Source organism: Siniperca chuatsi, linkage group LG19 (assembly GCF_020085105.1).
Source record: "Siniperca chuatsi isolate FFG_IHB_CAS linkage group LG19, ASM2008510v1, whole genome shotgun sequence".
NCBI classification, from domain to species: Eukaryota; Metazoa; Chordata; class Actinopteri; order Centrarchiformes; family Sinipercidae; genus Siniperca; species Siniperca chuatsi.
Genome location: NC_058060.1, coordinates 8,682,606 through 8,701,088, shown reverse-complemented (window position 1 = coordinate 8,701,088; position 18,483 = coordinate 8,682,606). Strand labels below are relative to the sequence as shown.

The window sequence follows — 18,483 nt, the reverse complement described above, 5'->3', positions numbered from 1 at the left end:
TACTGTACCAATATCTTTACATCTTGCCATAAAAAGTAAGTGTCTTCCAGAATTTTACTCTTGTCACAACGAAAAAGCCTGTAAAATGGCATGCAGACCATCATGGGACATAAAAACTCAGATAAAACATACTAAGAGATACTAAAATATTTTTTGCACTGTCATCTTTGAAAGACAGACCCACCATATCTATTCAACTCTGGGACACATTGCTACCTTCAAATAAATCATTTTCTCAATCAGCTACTACCATGAGTAATAAGGTCTTACAAGAACAGAATATTTTTCTGCCAAAATTAGAACAGTTTTGGTTATTTCACATGAGAGTTTTCTGTATGTGTGGTTTTCTCTGTGCTCTTCTCACTGGTTTAAAGTGGGTGGGGCTTCATTTAGAAAAAGGCAATGTCATGTACTTCAGTGAACCAATCAGGATTTAGCAACATTTGAATCAGAATCTGATAACAGTTGGTGGGTTGTTTGGTCACTGTAAATCAAATCTGAACAAACCACACAAACACAGATTTTGAGTGTTAAACTCTTAATAAGTAATCACTAAAAACATTTTTCAGAACTTTAACTTTTGCTTATTAAATCATGAATATTTAATGCTATAAAAGACACTTAAAGGACCAGTGTGTAACATTTAGGAGGATCTATTGGCAGAAATGGAATATAATATTCATAAGTATGTTTTCATTACTGTATAATCATCTGAAAATAAGAATCGTGTTTTCATTACCTTAGAATAAGCCGTTTATATCTACAGAGGGAGCGGGTCCCCTTCCATGGAGGCCGCCATGTTGCACCGCCATGTGTCTGGAGTAGCCCAGAACAGACAAACCAAACACTGGCTCAAGATAGGGCCTTTTGCATTTTTCACGAGTTTCGCGGCCACCGTAGTTTCTCCTACACGCTTGGAAGGAAGGAGAGGGTGAGGCAAGCGGTTGTCAAATGGTTGCAAACTGCCATTTCCACCACTAGGTGCCACTAAATCCCACACACTGCTCCTTTAAGATTTAAAACCAAGTTGTCAGGGTCTCTAAAACTTTCAAAAAAGAAGCAATAATAAATTTACAGCTCTGCAGAACTGAGCAATACTGATTGGCCAATACCCTAGACCTATTAAGACCTATTCAATTAGTAAACATTTGCCTAGTAAATTTGAAGCCAGATGCAGGTTACATGTGGGTCAAGTTCTCTCTTGTGTAAATCTGCCTGTGTGTCAAAACATCTTCCTCACACACTGATGTCCACTGAAGGTCTTATTCTACAGTTCAATCGGCTAGACAGTCAACAATTGGATTTGATACTGTATCCTCACATAATGCTGCCATTACAGGGGCTCAGTAGGAGCAGGACAGGAAAACAACAACAGAAGAACACCACTAGATGTCACTCTCACTACTTAGATTTTACTGCTGACTGAGCCATGCTGCTGGCAGTTTGATGCCTCAACTAATATCCTTGAAGAGAATACAGCAATGACAGAACAACACAGTCATGATCATAATGAATATCAACACTTAGCTGCATTTAAAAAAAAAAAATCACACACAGTGTGTATGTTTACATCATGAAATATGCAGAGACATAAAAATAGTGTAAGTACAAATGTACATGGTGGTGATCAGGGATTTCCATATTTACCTCGCTGATTTTTAACCTTTAATTTGCATGTGAAGGTTTTGTGTTTAAATCTGTCGAAAATGGCGTTTAAAAATAAAATCCCTCAAGTCGACCACAGTGCTGATAGTGAGGTGGTGTGGGCTTAGAAAACTTGACTGTTATCTGTTCAGGGCGGTCATGACCACAGAAAGAAAGCACACGTCAATCAGGTCAACGAGGCCTCGCTAATGAGTCACGACCGATACTCTTATTGGTGACAACAAGCTTCAATTCAGATGTAAGGAAACACGACAGGCTGAAAACTGAGGTCATCCAGGTCAAAAGACAGAAAGAGAAAGGAAATAATTTTAGTATGAAAAAAAAACAGGAAACCACTCCCCTTCCTCCATCATCACCTCCACCTGTACTTAGGCAAGCTGTAATGGCTGCGTTTATGTACCTAGCCTCGATTCGTCTCCTATCTACCCAGTAAGGTGAGGAGGGGAGAAAAAAAAACAGGGTGTATTATCATTGTGTCGTGTTAACCTCTGCCGCGCATTAAAGGCGGGGGCTGGGGGGCTGGGGGGAGGCGGGGTTTGTAGACGCAGGCAAAGAAGAGAATGACAAAGAGGTGGCATGGGAAATAGGTGGAGGAAGGAAGAAAATGAGAAAGAGGACAAGGAGGGAGAGATGGAGACAAAAGGAGAAGGAAGTCAGGAGTCAAAGGGTGAGTCAGAGAAGGAGGACAAAGATAGAATGAGAGAAGGAAGGTGAGGCGGGCTGGTCTGAAGCAATGGTCTGTCCTCTTTTTTTTCCTCACTCTCTCTTCCCATTGCTTCTCTTCCTTTTCCTCTATCACCCGTCACCCTGACAGCGCTGGTAATTGGACGTGGACCTCTCTCTCTTTTTCTCTTTCTCTGTCTCTCTCTTGCTCTCTCCCCCGTGGCTCTGCTCCTCAGCGGGGGCCTTGGGGCCCGGAAATAGCTGATGACAAGATAGCGGCTGCCTTTCATTCTGCTCAAGGTTACCCCAACCTTACTTGACAGCCGAAGAGGGGGGTATTTAGGTGTGTGTTTGCTTAAACGTGTGTGTTTGTGCGTTTGAAGAAGGGCAAGTCACAGAAAGAGTCCATCTTTTTGTCTTTTCAGCCCGTCCAGTTGACCTTCCTCTTGTCGTTTTTTTATTGGGTGGATGGGCGGCACATCCAGATTGACACTCACACACACACACACACACACACACACACACACACACACGTGGTGACAGCCTTGAGTTTAGAGATTGCACTGGGAAACTTCAAGGTATGAAGGTGTGAAGCAGGGTGTTGGTAAAGAGCATGGAGTCATCTTACCCTAAAAAAATAAAGGTTAAACAAACACACACACTCTCTATCTCGCTTGCACACACACACACACACACACACTCTTCCTTAGACCGACAGCAGGAACTGTTCCTGCTCAGGTGGTTTCTTGACCCAGGTTCCGAGACCTGTTTCCTGCAGAGATCTGAACCACTGCTGCTTCACTGTCTGGTAAGGACGTGCCGCCATCTTGGCCTCGCAGTACATGAGCTGGCGGTCCACTGAGCCGGACACGTGGATCCCCAACTAAAGAGGGCGAGCGAGCAAGAGAGAAAGAGAAGAGGAAAGACAGAGAGAGCGAGAGAGAGAGCAATTTGGAGTCAGATAAAAGCGACACAGATACAGACATGACGATAGGAAGGGAAAACAAAGTGAGAGGAGTAAAGCCGGGGCAGAGAGGCTAAAGGTTTCGTGAGGGGGGAGAGAGAAAAGCAAAGAGCGACCAAACAAAATGAATGAGCCGGCACAAATGCATTTGGGTGGGGTTGGGAGGTGGTGTGGTGGTGGTGGGGCTTCAACAGCTGTGTAATCTCCCCATTTAAATTTCACAAGCAATTGAACATTCTCTGTGCTTTTTGCGCATTCCTATTGTGGCGAGGGGAAACAATGAAGATCGACGGAGAGACAAGTGGGTGAGAGAGAGGGAGAGAGTAAAAGTTTCTTTTGGAGATTAGTGCGACTGCTCTTGCGTGGCCCTTATATACGGCGCGCAGGGAGCACTTAGGGTGGGGGCCTCCTCGAGTACTTCTCCAAATAATTATGGTTTCATAGTCATTATGCTTTAATGGCCGCCATTTGGCGATGCAGGCAGTGTCTGTTACATAAAGTTTCAGAATGGAAATGAAAGTGCAGCAGGTCTGTGTGCTGACGTTAAAGATCCGAGCTGCCAGTTTTTGATAAGCCGCATAGACAGCAGATGTTGCCGGGCCAACAAATTTCTCTACGGCAGAAAGGAAATTCCACGTATCCTCTACAGAGCGTTCACCTGCACCAGAGTGCTCTGTGACTCTGATTTTAATACGTGTCTGTGCTTTTTGACTGAGTGGATGTTGGCATGCATCTCTGTAGTAATGTTTCTGTATTACTGTGGGTCCGTGCTTGCATGTGATTTGTGATGGCAAAGGATTGCATATTGTTTTTGACAACAACTGAGTAATGCCTCTTGCTTTCCAGCAGAGGAGCACAGGCAGTGCAAGTAGAGCAGAGTGGTGAAGCAGACATTTATTCATTTAAATATGTGACTATTGTTTCGGCTCTTATTAATTAAATAGTCCATCATATTATTTTTTCAAGCAAGTAGAAGATACAATGTGGAGGGTGTTTTTTAAATTAACATTTAAATTAGTAGGACTTTTGCACAGCAGATATTTCGACATGTCATAACAAGCGAAGCACAGTGTAATTAGTAATATTAATAATGGCTGGATTCCATTTAGTTATGCATGCTGGTATTCTTAATTGGAACAGAGCTATCATTAATGTTACACCTGTGCTTTTTCTACCAAAGTCAAAATGTCTGCTGTGAGAAAAGCCTATAGAGTGAGAGGAGCCACTGGTTCGGTCTACTGTAAATTCCCATTTCTTGTAATGATATCCTCAATTTTCCTCAACAGAGAAACATGGGAGTCACCCGGATAATTTCACACTGTTTTAAGGCTATCAGTTTTAATTATCTCAACTTTGTCTCTGAGGCGCCTCCCTAGTTTAGGGGTTAACACACCAACCATGAACTGCAACATCCCCGGTTCGAGCCCGGCTTGGGATCTTTGTTGCATCTCTCTCACCCTCATTTCCTGCCACCTCTTAACTGTCTAGTAAAGGCAAAAATTCCCCCCAAAACAAAAAAAACCCGTCTGCGTTTGGTAGATGGCAGATGGCTCTAAATAATACAATACCAATGAGCGTCAGTTTCCATTAGTATGGAGAAGAAGTCAGTCAAAGAGATAAATCAAAGCTGTAGCAAATTCAGAATTTTTCTTCATTGCAACTGGGAAAAAACACCACATCACATTTGCTAAATTCATCTAAAATTGACCCTGAATCTGAAAGTGAACTAACTCAAATTGCTGAATGTTTTATCAGGTTCCTACAAAGCAAATATTCCTTTTGTTCATGCACGCAACAGAATTTAAAGCTCATTATTGCATGTTTCTTAGCAAAATTAAGCTTGTTTTTTTTTGCACACAGTCTAATACCTTTAAGTTTTAATCAGGGAACCAGATATTTTCTAATACAGTTGCTCATCTTTTGTATCAGTGATTCTCTCCCCATTGATATATTTAACCAAGCCCATTCTGCCCTGACTTCACCTTCCCTGTGGATGTTTGCCCTCACCTTGCGGTACAGTCTGTTCCAGCGGGTGAACAGGGCGTGCTTGCAGAGACGCGAGGGTGTCCCTGAGTCCCGTCTCTGTCCAGTGGCTGTGTTGACCACCTCCAACTGTGCATCACCCAGCGTCCAGTTGACACTCACACATGAGGCCTTCCCCGGGTGCTGATACTCGGCATTGCTCAGTCCTGCAGAGAGGACAACACAGGTGGGTTTAATCTCCATTACATTTTGGTGATGTTTCCCCATAGTTAATCCGAATTATCTTTATTGTGTAAAACAAAACATTTCATAAAAGTGTTTCATAATGTAATGCACTAAAACCCAGACAAGTATCTGGAAAAGTGGAAATCTTCCATTTTTGTTTTCAAACCTCCACTTTGTTGTTTCGTTTAACCTTCCTTCACCTTTTCCTTACTCTCTCCCTGAGGCTAATGGCAGACATAAAGTTTTGCAGCATTGCAAAAAGCCAAGTCGACCTGGGCCTGAAACTGCATGGCTGTTTATATGAAGCTTTGATATACCCTAAGAGAGAGAGGGAGGAAGAGAGAAAGGGAGGGAGGGAGGGAGGGAGCGAGGTGGGCCTTTGTATGAGTGCTTGTCTGCTCTTGAGTTCCTGCAGTTAACGTTGTTTGATTGTTGCCTGCTATGTACGCTGTAAATATTATCTCTAGTCACAAAGATGAATCCTCCTCTACACTGGACTGTCTGTCTCTCTGTCCCGCCCTCTCTACCTCCTCTCTCTGAAATAATTAGCCTCGCTAGCAAAGGACACAAAGTGATCAGTCGAGGATAAAGAGACAGAGGTAGAGGGGAAGTGGAGGTGAGTGGCAGTCACATTGGGTTCCATGTAGAGAATTAGCTGTCTGCATCGGGGACACGGGTGTTGGCAGAGGTGCCGGGCCTGTGGCGGAAACGGAGATGACAGTGGGGTGAGAAACGAATGAGGGCAAAAATGTCCTTGAGAGGCCCCCGTGAGTGATACGTAGGAGCCAGTTTGCCAGTATATTTTGGATAAGTAAAATGGAGACGTTGTGACTCAGTGTTCGAAGTGTACAGCCTGAAGCAGTAGAAAATGCTGAACCACATACTGCTTGGGAACGGAGTGAGGAAAGGCCTGCCAGAAGTTTCCGGCAGTGGTAAAGAGGCATATATTTTTATTTATTTTGACAGGGACAATGCAAAAGATCACTGTATGTGCCAGTGTTAGCCTAAAGGCTAATTTTTAACTGTTGTTAGCCGTAAAAGGTTGTGAAAGAGTTTTTGTGATTAAACATAAAACAATTCTTACTGCTACAAATTAAAGGAATAGTTCGACATTTTAAGAAATAGGCTTATTCGCTCTCTTGCTGAGAGTTAAATGAGAAGATTGTTACCACTCTCATGTCTGTACAGTAAGTATGAAGCTAGCTAGCAGCTGGTTAGCTGAACTTAGCATAAAGACTGGAAACGGGAAAACAGCTAGCTTGGCTCTGTCTGAAGATAACAAAATCTGCCTACCAGCACCTCTTAAGCTCACTAATAGAAATAATCCAGCACATACTGTAACCTCTTCCTCTGAACATTATCAAAGCTGAAACTGAGAAAACTCACTTTACTATGAATTACAGTACAATATGTTGCATTGTCTTTTGTCACAGATATGCTTTTTTACTTATTGCTGACAATACTACAACGGAGGAAATGTTGGGTGCAATATGTGTCATAGTGCCAGTGACATACTTCACATGCAGCATCTAGGCTAACAAAATCTGACAGTTGAGTGCTGCTTGAACATTATATCCACACTAAATCTGTAAAACTGTCTTCAGAAAGGAATCGCTGTCTTGGATTTCACCTTGACTTCCAACCCAGTTATTTATTATATCATGTAATGTTAAAGGTACCTTCACAGAAAATCAGCAGACAGATTTTGTGCGACGGGTGAACAGTTGCCTCTGATCTCACCGTCTGACAGACAGCTTGTTATAGTACAATACCTGATGTACAATACCACAATACATGCCTGCAGATCATCTCCCTCCTTGCCACATTCATTTTCCCGTCTTCACTCTTCCATTCACCAATCTCAGCTCTTCTTTTCTGTAGCTCCTTGGAGCTGGAATGAATTGCCTGACACAGTAACAATCCTCCAAGTCTCTTATTACCCATCTCTTCTGTCTTGTGGAGACGCACTTCTTTGAACAAAAGACCCTCCTATCCATCCTGCCTTTTTCCTTTCTCTCGCTCCATTCATGGCTCATTTCATCCCTTCAATGGACTTGACTCCTCTGTTTCTGTAATAGCCAATTTGATTTTTCCCTCATTGAAGACTTGATCAATTTCTCTTCTGGGAAGTGTTTGGCAGACATGAAAGAGGCAGAATTAGAGCCTTTGGTTATGGTATTCATAACTGTACAGTACACATACCCGCGGCTTAATATCTGTGGCTGCTGTAGAGCCACAATACAGGATAGCCTGTGTGTTGCATCTGTCCTGCATTACTGTAGCACTGCAGGGTTTTCAAAAATGTTCCTCATGGGGGTGGAGCAGCAGAGGAGGTGAAGTGAAGGTATGTGAAAAGATGGACTTCTTCAATGTCTGTGTAAAGGGGCAGCAACTCACTTATGAGAAAGGCATTGATGTGACTGAAAGATGGCTGGTTCAAATCCCTAAAACACTTGGTAAGGGTGATCTCTATTCGCCTTCAACAGCACTTCCTGCCCAATTGCTTGAAACAGTTACACATACATATATATATATAAATAAAGATCTACTTCCCCAACAGGTGTGCAGCTCTCCAACATTGTCCTTTGCCAATGGATACTTTTAACAATCGACCCCAAAAACATCAAACGTCACTCAATGCATGTGCTGGTTGCCTTTCTTTTTCTGTGAGTCCTTGTATGACTAGATTGGAAATCTTATCTCTATAGCAACCTCCCATCATATAAAACCTACAGGGCTACCTCTATTCTTAACTCACTTAGCAGCAGGAGTGGATCATGAGTCTGACACATGTATTTGGTGTCAGGTTCAGTGCCGGGCAGTAATGCATTACTTAGTAACAGTAATTAGATTTACAGTAATTAGATTTGATTGATCTGATTTGACTTTTTTCAGTAACGTGTAGTAACAATTTAAATGTAAAATGTAGTCTCTAGACCGTTACTTCGACAATTTAAGGGGTTTACTTGTTTGCTGTGTTATGTACAGAATATGTGGATGTAGAGGATTTGTTGTTGTTGTGTAAAGGCATCTTTGTAAAGTAACAAGTAATGTAACTAAGTACTTTTGCTGTTGAGTAATTAGTAAAGTAATGTAATTACTTTTTCAATTAGTAATATGTAATGAGTAATTGATTTACATTTTTCAAGTAACTTGCCCAACAATGTTCAAGTTTACCTTTGAACTCATTAAAGTTCAAATCATGTCTCCTCTGATGTTGAGCTCATGCAGACACATTTCACACCACAGAACAAAATGACAAAATGAAAATCTGAATATGTGATATGTGAACAAAGCAGGGTGTAGCTGTAAAACAAGCATGTGTACTCAATCAGCTGCAAAACTCCAGAAGTGGTGAACAACCGTTTGTTTGTATTAATGTTTGTTTTATCTACTGTTGTTCTGATTCTTCTTATCCCAAAACGACAAAGCCCTGCCACAGTTTCTGTTCACGCTGCGGTGGAAGTCAACAGCAGGACGGGAGTAAAGGACAAATCAGTCCATCGATGTGTTTGGCCCTCGGGGTTCAGGTGGAGCTGCTTTGGCTGTGTGCGATAAGAGCGGGCCCTGCGATCCCCAGGAATTTCCTCTGGGGGTGTTGCTTTTAAATAACCCTGGACACACAATAGCCGGGGAGCTCATCAGAGCCAATGAAAGGATGGAGGAGGAGATGGGGGGAGGGGGGTTACGCACACAGACATCTGAATGCAACCAAAGCTCTCTTTTTCTGTCTTCCCTTCCTGCCTTGCTGCCTGCCTCTCTTCCCCTCAGCCTGTCTCCCTCTCTCTGTCCGAGCTCCCTTCAGATTGAATGGCTGCCTGATAAGGGCTGTGATTACATTGATTTGGTGTAGAGCCATCTCCACGGTCTGTCCATCTTCCTTCCCCTCCTCCCCTTCCTTCACCCTCCTACCCTTCAATAGACTGTAGCTAGTCAAGGTACTGCAGGTGCAAAGATCTGACAGTTTGGGATGCGTGGACACACACACAGAAAACACACATCATTGTGAAGCGTGTCAGAGGGGAGGGCAGAGCATTTGCAGGAGACATAGGAGGCCACCTCTGTAAAGGGCATGTCTATATCGTATGTCAACACAAAGATCCCTCAACACTAAGAAATAGTGTAAAGGACATTCTGCTGCATCATTCTTGCATTAACGGGTGAGGAAAAAAACCTATATTGTCATTAAACCAACTATGTACTTACTGTGAGGTTTATTATAGTTAGAGTGAATAACTTATTATAAGGGAGTATGAATGATGAACAAATGGATCATACCTGACCACAATTCTCCAAATATTAACTGCAGCTTGTAATATCTAAAACCAGAAACTACATTCCAGACATGTCAAATGACTCAAAAAGCCATTGAACAAATCATGAGAAACGCTCGCTGAGGCCGCGGTCGGAGGATTCAATGATAAATCCGTCGCAGTTATCATCACCAGAGGACAATTCAGTACAATTATCAATTTTGATGAAGATAGGCCTCAAAAAATATCCATCCTCATGGCACCCAATTACCCGGAGCAGAGCCCTGCAACGCGAAGGGCTCTTATGCCCTTCAAGAAGTATACTTGAAAGTTGCTAAAAGTATGGTAGATATGGAAAATGTATCAGATTTAGGTTTATGCATTTGAGATTTTATATATATATATTGATATATATATATATATATATATATATATATATATATATACACACACACATTTTAAAAGTGGTTCCTAGTATGTGACAACTGTCTTTTAGCCCTAGCAACAAAATTTGCCCTACATCGCTGTGCGTCTCTGTCGCTCAGCCACTCTGGCTGGCCTAGATCTGAAGTGATGGCTGATGCAGTTTCTACAAGTTGGGTGTCATTCAGATCCTCTTCCAGCATTCATCTTCACTACAAACGAAAGCCTCAGGTCTCAGTGGAGCCCCGGAGGCAGACGTGCCAGACAACTTCTTAGCTGTTGCTTGTCTGGCTGGCACAATGCAACGGTAGAGAAGCAGGGGTACATGAGTTTGTTAAGCGTGTGTGGGTGTGAGTGGGTGTTACATGTGTGATCTGTTGCAATTCATTTGGTCTGGCGCTGACATATTTATTAAAAGGAATATCTGAAAATAGATACTGTATACAGAGATACTTTTATTAAGCACATAAAGTTATGTCGCTGTTTAAAGGCAGGGTGAGAAAGAAATAGAAGATTGAAAGCACAGTCTGTCATTTAGCCGGAGAAAATAAAAAGCTAGGGAAAAAAAACCTTCCCTAGACCACTTGGAAGCCAAAAAAAGATCCAAGCAGGTTAAGCAACCAAGCTGTGAATTCCTGGTTTACTGAATTTAAATAGTGTTTTGAATTAACCAAATAGGCTACAGTCTATTCCTGGTGTATTTCCACCATGCTTTAAAAGAGTTAAATAACATAAATCCTTGTTTTTTTTTTTAAATGTAAGGAAAACAAACATTAAATTTAAAAAAGTCATTAAGTTGACACAAACAGACGTCTGTGTGTTCCCAGTAGATCTTTAGTAAAGTACAAAACTGTGCGAAAGACCTGCAGAAATTTACTTGACTTCTGATGCGCAAATTTGCACTATTTCACCATCTTGACAGTTCTGACCTTTGAGGAAACAGAGATTGTAACCAAAATAGAGAAAACATATCTCATTACCGGTTGCACGACCTTCAACTAGTCAACATGTCACCAAGCTTCCAGCACCAGCTATACTGAAAAGACTCGTGAATGAATTTCATTGTACCACATTCTGGTGTGAAGACTTCCCAAAGTCGAGGTATTCCTAAATGTAATTCATCTAAATCACACTGAGACGTGTCTGACTGTCTGTGTCGTAGTCGTACCGCTGAGCAGGGGCTGGTTGCGTCTGTGCGTGGCGGGCAGTGGGCCCAGGCGCTCTAGCCGCTGGTTCAGAACTCGGCCCAGATGGCCCGTGTGGCGCAGGCTGCCGACAGTCACGCTGTGCAGGTACACCGGCTCCACAAAGTGGCTCAGCAACGCCCCCTGCAGGCCCAGGATGTTCCATCTGAGGGGAGGGAGTAAAGAGAGAGGAAATCAGGGAGAAAGCAGTATGATGGTTTGATAAAGTAGATGAGGAGGGGAAAGATGAGAAAGAATGGCATAAAGAGCATTTATGAAAGTGTGGGTGAGGAAGAGAAAGGAGGACAAGTGGTGTGGATGAAAGAAAGAAGGAGGGATGGCAACAGTTGGGGGAGGGAGATAGGTGGGAAGAGAGATAGAATCAGGGGGGGAAAGGTGGAGAAAAAGGGGAGATGGATAGAGAGAGGAAGGGAGAGAAAGAGAGAGAGACAGATGTGAGAGCTTCAATGACAGGTAGAGACAATTTGATCATTATCTTGATGTGGGACGTGATGAATAACAGCCACTGGACTGCCAACACACACAGCCACACACACAAACAGATACACACACATAATCTGACAGACACACACGTCCTCTTCTCCCACTTTCCCTGGTTCAGAGACACAAACCATCATCACTGCCAAAAACAACAACACTGCCAAAGGTCAGTACATCAGCATTCATTACATGGAACAACACATTACCATGTGTGCATTCATCAGTGCCATTGAGGTTAATGCACTGCACAGGCTTCCGTCGATCGCTCAGTGCTAGGGGCGATCACCTCAGGAATTGTTTAGGGAGATCCACAAGTGACACAAAATCACTGTGGGGCTAATCCTGCCAGCCACACTGACACCTGATACTGTAGCCAGCTGGTCATGTGCCACCTACTGTCGAAATCCCCTCCATTTAACCAGCAGATGCTAATTTATGGATGGAAAATGATAATCACCGTGTTTATTATCATTCCTGCCCTTCATAGAGAGAGAAAGCCTGCTGTGTGCATGAGCTGCGTACTCACCGGTGCATTGGACTAATGAACTTATGCGAAGCACAATCAAAGACTCGACATTATGCTACAAATTTTTAGATCATTGTTCTTTTTGTTAATCAATGTCTCTTTATCATGGATGCAATTACAGCGGCTGCTTGTTTTTTGGGGGGTTTTCTCGCCGACTAAATAATCACTCATTAGGGCTTCTTTCGCTTCCCGAGCAGTCAATTAACATCAACGGCTTTCTGGGAATCAGTAAATGCGCTCACGAAGCGGTGGCTGCCCGCCTACCCTTTACCTGCAATCTGTCAGCAAGATCTGTCCTTCCCTCTCAAACAGAGAGGAGGAGCTTTATTCAAAAAGCGCACACACACTCACACACAACCTCAGTGCTCCACCAAAACAGAAATAGTTTAGCCTGAAATATTAATTTACCCAGAAAGCGCCACCGTGAATCAGAAACATCTTCTAATCTCATGCAAGAAAAGACAGCCATCTGGCCTGGGTGTGTGAATTTAAAGAGAGGAGAGGGGAGAGACCTCTTCTCTCTCTCTCTCTCTCTCTCTCTCTCTCTCTCTCTCTCTCTGTCTCTCTACATCTATCCTTTCTTCCCTCCCCCGGTAAACGCAGACCATTAATGTGTTCATCTGCATAAAACTGCAGTGGAGTTGAGAACATCATCGTTATATGAAAGCCATTTAGGCCCCTCAATTAAATCCAGCTGTCGACTTCAAATCAAATATTAGCAAAGGAGCTTCATTGAGCCTGGCTAAAGAAAACAAAATGATGATCATCAGGTGAAGCAATGATGAGGTGTGACATTGCCCATTATCAAAAATGTTTATGATAAGAGAAAAGATCCTAATATCCCCGATGGTCAACGCTGAACTAACTATAATAAAGTGCAGGAACTGAAGGAAGTGGGGAAATAAAAAAGTAATGGGAGGTTGCAAAATGAGTGTGACAGAGGACAAGAAGAGTATCCAGGGGATCACTTTAAGACTGCAGCAGTGTGTGTGTGTGGCCGTGTTGAGTCTGCGGTCCTGAGCTCCTCTCAGTTCCACCCTCCACCCTGACCTTGATAAACTGGCCCTTGGTGACCCACTCACTTTAACGACGGCCACCCATCATTTACAGCGATATAAAAAAAAAAAAAAATGGGAAGAGGAGGCTGTGGAGCAAAGAGAGTGCGTCTGCCGTCTGGCCTGGCGGGACAGAGGGGAGGGGATGGTGGGAGGGATAAAAAGCAGGGACTCCCTTCTCCCTCCCCGTCACTCTATTTTTTTGTAAAGTAATTGCCTTCACCCCCGATGGTGACCTGGGTAGATTTAATCACACCATCTCCAGCCCTGGCCAACTGAATCAAATTGGTCAAATTAACAGCGGCACCACAGGAGAAGGGTTCACCTCTCTCTCTCTCACTCGCTGTCCCTTGCTTCCTCTCTCTCTCTCTGTGTTTTTTGCCAATCCTTTCACACACACACACACAACAGTGGCTCAGCTGTAGTCCTGTATGGCTCAGTTGGCACAGTGCGGTGCTTACTAAGCTAAATTCATGGGTTCAGTTCCTGTTGAGGCCCAGTCCTGACTATATAAAAAATTGATTTCAGATATCTTAGAAAATTCAACATCAAGGGTGGAAGTAAAGAATTACTATTGTTGAATACCTTCATTGTGTACTGGTACAATTTTGAGTATTTCTTAGCCATGCTAATGGCATGGCTCTAGGGATGGTAATGTTGGTCTGCCAGTTGGTTGGATGGTCCACCACTTTGGGCCAGATTGAAATATTTCATACATTTATGGTTCCTAGATGAACCACCATCAGGTCAAAATTGTCCACTGCTTTACTTTATGAAAAAATACCTTCAAAGCTAATGACATTCCCATCTGCCTCAGTTTTACTTTGTGCAAATTAGCAAATGTTAGCATACTAATACACTAAACTAAGGTGGTGAACATGGTAAATATCAGCATGTTAGCTGCGCCACTGCTTCTACTACTGTTATGACTAGTACTACTTATAAGTATTATAAATTACTTCATAGTTTAAAGTATAAGTAGTGAACGTTACCATGTTACCAAACATGCCCTTACAGTACAATATGACATGTGTTACTTAAGTGTTGTCGTCACTGCTTTAAAGTGAGACTATGTAACTTTTGAAAGAAGAAATAACACATTGTTTCTCATACAAAATAAAAGTTACTCATACCAACCACAAAACATACTGTTGCTCAATTCAATACACTCAAGGATTTTGTTGCTACATTCTTACTTAGTCTGGTATGACTAGTAGCTTATGGTTGCTAATGTTAGCTAATACTAGCAAACTAGATATTGCTGGCTAACTAATGTCAGAACTTAGTTACACAGATGATTAAATATCCAGTAAGTGAATATTATTATGCATATTTGTGTGTGTGTATGGATGTCTCCCTCTGCCTGTAAAGATGCTCCAGTGTGTACACACCGATGCCTTCACTCCTCACACATGAAGACAGTGTGAAATCGGAGGCGGAAGAGTAAAGCTGTCCTGATTTAGCGTTGCCGTCTGTCCTGCGCAGGCTTGCCAACATGCGGACAATACATAATACATAACAATTTAAGAACTTACACAGGCTCCATTGTTTTTTTGGTTTGTTTTGTGTTACCAGTAGTAAATTGGCAAATAAATAAATGGGAAATAAGTGACACAGCACTGCAACAATGAAAGTATTTCAAAACCAAACTGCCTGGCCCTGCTAGCAAGCCTACAGCACACTTTTGGGTCAACAAAAATTCCAGTATTGAAACCTTTCCCTTACATTTTGGCATGTACCTGGTAAAGTATAAATAAATAGCTCACAGTGGGTAAAGGGTTATATGACTAATATGTCAGCCCTACAGATCTGGAGATTAAAACAATGATTAACTAATTCATTAGAACGGGATTAGCCGTTCAAGTCACATATGGGAAATCAATGGTCACCAGACGGACTACAAAAGATTTCTCGTACAGCATGGCTCATGGCAACACAAACATGCACCTACACACACTGATGTGCTATGGTAAATATCAGACAAACCTCTGCCCGGCTCATAAAGCACATTTTAAAATGCTTTATTTAAACAGAGATCACTCCTTCTCATAAGGCAGCTAATCTCCTAATAAAGTTAACCCTTCAATCAATCCTTTTACCTTTCTTTTCTTACGTAGGCCAGAGCCCTCCTGGGTGAAAGGATGTCGATCACATGGTTTGTCAGGAGTTTAGGGTATCTTGTGTCCACCTTTGCAATAAAATCAACACACTCCATGCATGCATGCATTTTATAAAGAGTACGGTCTAGACCTGCTCTTTATGAAAAGTGCCCTGAGATAACTTCTGTTATGATTTGGCGCTATATAAATAAAATTGAAATGCACTAATAACTGCAATGCTAGTAGGGGAGGGCTTGGAAATGAAAAAAATTATATTTAAGGGCTTTGGCATTGGCGTTGTTGAAGTCCTCCTTTAATCTATCTACCTGAGATCAGTGGTAAACGCTCGAGATATGCAACTGTGGATCTATTAAGTTTTACTTTCATAAGAGAGACATGGTCAATAAAGTAGCATTAAGAACAAAAAAACGTCTAAGTCAAAATTGCAAAATAGTGAACAAAGTAGCATTTTTTATGTAGTCCAATATCAAACCTGCAGGCCAAACCTATGATCAACGGACAACCCACTCTACCTCCTGAGCCACAGCCACCCCATTATAAATCATTTTGCAGGATGTTCAGAATGGCAGAAGTACAGAAAGGTGCTTTTGTCCAATTTAGTTTTGACCCACTTGACAGACTGCAAAAACAGCCAGTGAAAGGAGGCAGAACATAAAGGGAGATTTGATTAGATTTTGAACAGAAAGGGTGCCAAAACAAAAGCAACCTCAACCCAGAAGTAAGAAAGTTTGAAACCCAAAGGTAACAACTGACAGAACTGACCTGGTGATCTTGTCGGTGCAGGACATGGTGATGAGCTGCTCACCCTGTAAGACGCCGTCCCATGTCTGGACGGGCCCCCGGCATCGCACCGGCACCGTCCCTTCGCCTGACTCGATTTTGGTCCGCAGGTGGCTGCGGTGCTTTCTCATGAGGTGTCTGCTGCTGTGTACTGCCAACACAATACAACAATCACAGCCTGAGCTTCATCATTCTAAATTATGTCATTTCTTATTTCACAGCTTTGCTGGACACTCAATTTAATTAGCCGATATGAAGTCTGTTATTTCTAAATAACACAAAGCTGTTTCTGATCTAATCATGTCAATCAGCAGCCAAGATTAATTTTGTAGATTTCTAATCAAATTTACTCAAAATACACAAGGTCAAAAAGACGTAAGCTAAACTAGGCTGGAAACAGCCAAGATTATTCCAATATTGCTTTTAATATATAATAAAAAAGCATCCATTATATAGTACACATTAGCTTTTAAGTGTTACATTCTCTGTATATCGTAGAAAAGGTTTCAGTCGTAGTCATCTGGACACGTTTCGGCTCCCATCCGGAAGTCATTCACAATTGAGAATGACTTCTGGATGGGAGCCGAAACGTCTTGATTCTGAAAACAGTGTCCAGATGACTACGACTGAAACCTTTTCTACGATAGAACACTCCTGGACGAATGAGGGTCTACACCGTCTTATTCTCTGTATAATTAGGGATGTTCTCAGCAACTAATTGTTGAGGTTCATGTGTAACTGCTGCATGTAAATATAAAAAGTTTAAAAGTTAATCCAATATTATAATAAGCCGATAAACAATAATATTAAAACTATAATATATATATATATAAGAGAGAGAGAGAGAGAGAGAGAGGATGACATGTAGCAAAGGGCCCAGGGCCGGATTCGAACCCGGGCCGCTGCAATAAGGACTCAGCCTTGACATGTGGTACGAGCTCTACCCGTAATTCCTTTCAAAGCAAAAGTTTAAATGAGGTTAATAGCTTCTTTTAGGGAATCAAATTTATTATCTTGGGACCATTGACTACCTAATTGTTAATGAAGTAAGCATTTGACTGGATTGTTGCTGATGTACAGAGCAGTCTGCAGTTTGGATGGGAGGAGAAGGAACCATTCCCCTGGATTTAGTAGTTTTGATGCACCCTTGATGCACTTACTACAGTTTATATTAGGCATGGTATGACTTAGTATTGTATAAATAACCGACAGTACAACTCTCGTCTTTTTAACTCTGTTAGTAAGAGCACAGGCCCTTTATCCATTTAAACCACTTTCATGTGGTTTCATGTGGGTGTACAGAGCAGCATGACCTCTACAGGCGCTAATATTCTTAATTTAAGTATACAGTATTCGTAAACAGTCTGCATAGTATCAGAAAAACAAACAGAATCTTCACATTTTCAGGAAGAAGGAAACATTCAAACAGGGATAAATTACAGATATTGTTTTTCTTGCTTTCAGTAAAGTTACAATATGGATATCTCCCTAATAGGGTGACCAAGTGTACGTAGATAATCACTGTTTTTATTTTAATAACCTCTCATTTCTTTAGGCTTAAACTCCACTTCCTTTCCCTCTCTTCCTCCATGGCTGTTGCTTCGGCTGATGTGACAGCAGCTAAAAATTAAGCCCCGACTTCTAGCTCAGAAATGTTTAAGAACAGTCAGGAAAAGGTACTAAGTAATTTTCTAATCTCTGAGAGCACACTGCAGAACATTTAAAAGGTTTAATGACCAAAAACGTCAAGATCAAAGGCTTCTCCAATGACAGCATCATCTTTTCTCCCTCTCTTATTGCATCCTTACTGGTTTCATGAAAATCTCACCATGTACTGCACTGTAGTATATTCATAAAGCTGGATAGCAGCTTCAGTCTGTGATGAAAGGAGGGGGGAAATATATACATTCTACTGATGGAAAGTGCAGTACAGATTACATTTCTGAACTCGTAGGCCACCATAAAAATGCTGGGCAAACCGTCTAAATAAATATACAATTTATTTTCTGTGGGTAAGCAATAAAATGTCATCTAGTCAGCACAGCGTGGCTGAAAGAGGCCAAAGACGGAATGTGACATGAAAGGGTTGCTGGCTTCTTGACAGTGTCTGAGGAAAAAAAGAAGCAGAGCAGTGGCTTTAA

General features: G+C 42.0%; 1 protein-coding gene across 10 annotated transcripts in view; it reads right to left on the bottom strand.

Moving 5' to 3' along the window:
- Positions 1-842: 842 nt before the first annotated feature.
- adarb2 (adenosine deaminase RNA specific B2 (inactive)) overlaps positions 843-18,483 on the bottom strand; it is a 255,560-nt gene continuing 237,919 nt past the window's right edge. For all 10 annotated transcript variants that reach the window (XM_044176917.1, XM_044176918.1, XM_044176914.1 and 7 more), the window contains 4 exons: positions 16,325-16,493; positions 11,345-11,526; positions 5,300-5,481; positions 843-3,211 (listed from right to left, as the gene is read on the bottom strand). In XM_044176917.1, the coding sequence (XP_044032852.1) occupies positions 3,035-3,211; positions 5,300-5,481; positions 11,345-11,526; positions 16,325-16,493 (710 nt within the window). In that variant the 3' untranslated portion in view covers positions 843-3,034. The remainder of the gene's footprint in view (positions 3,212-5,299; positions 5,482-11,344; positions 11,527-16,324; positions 16,494-18,483) is intronic.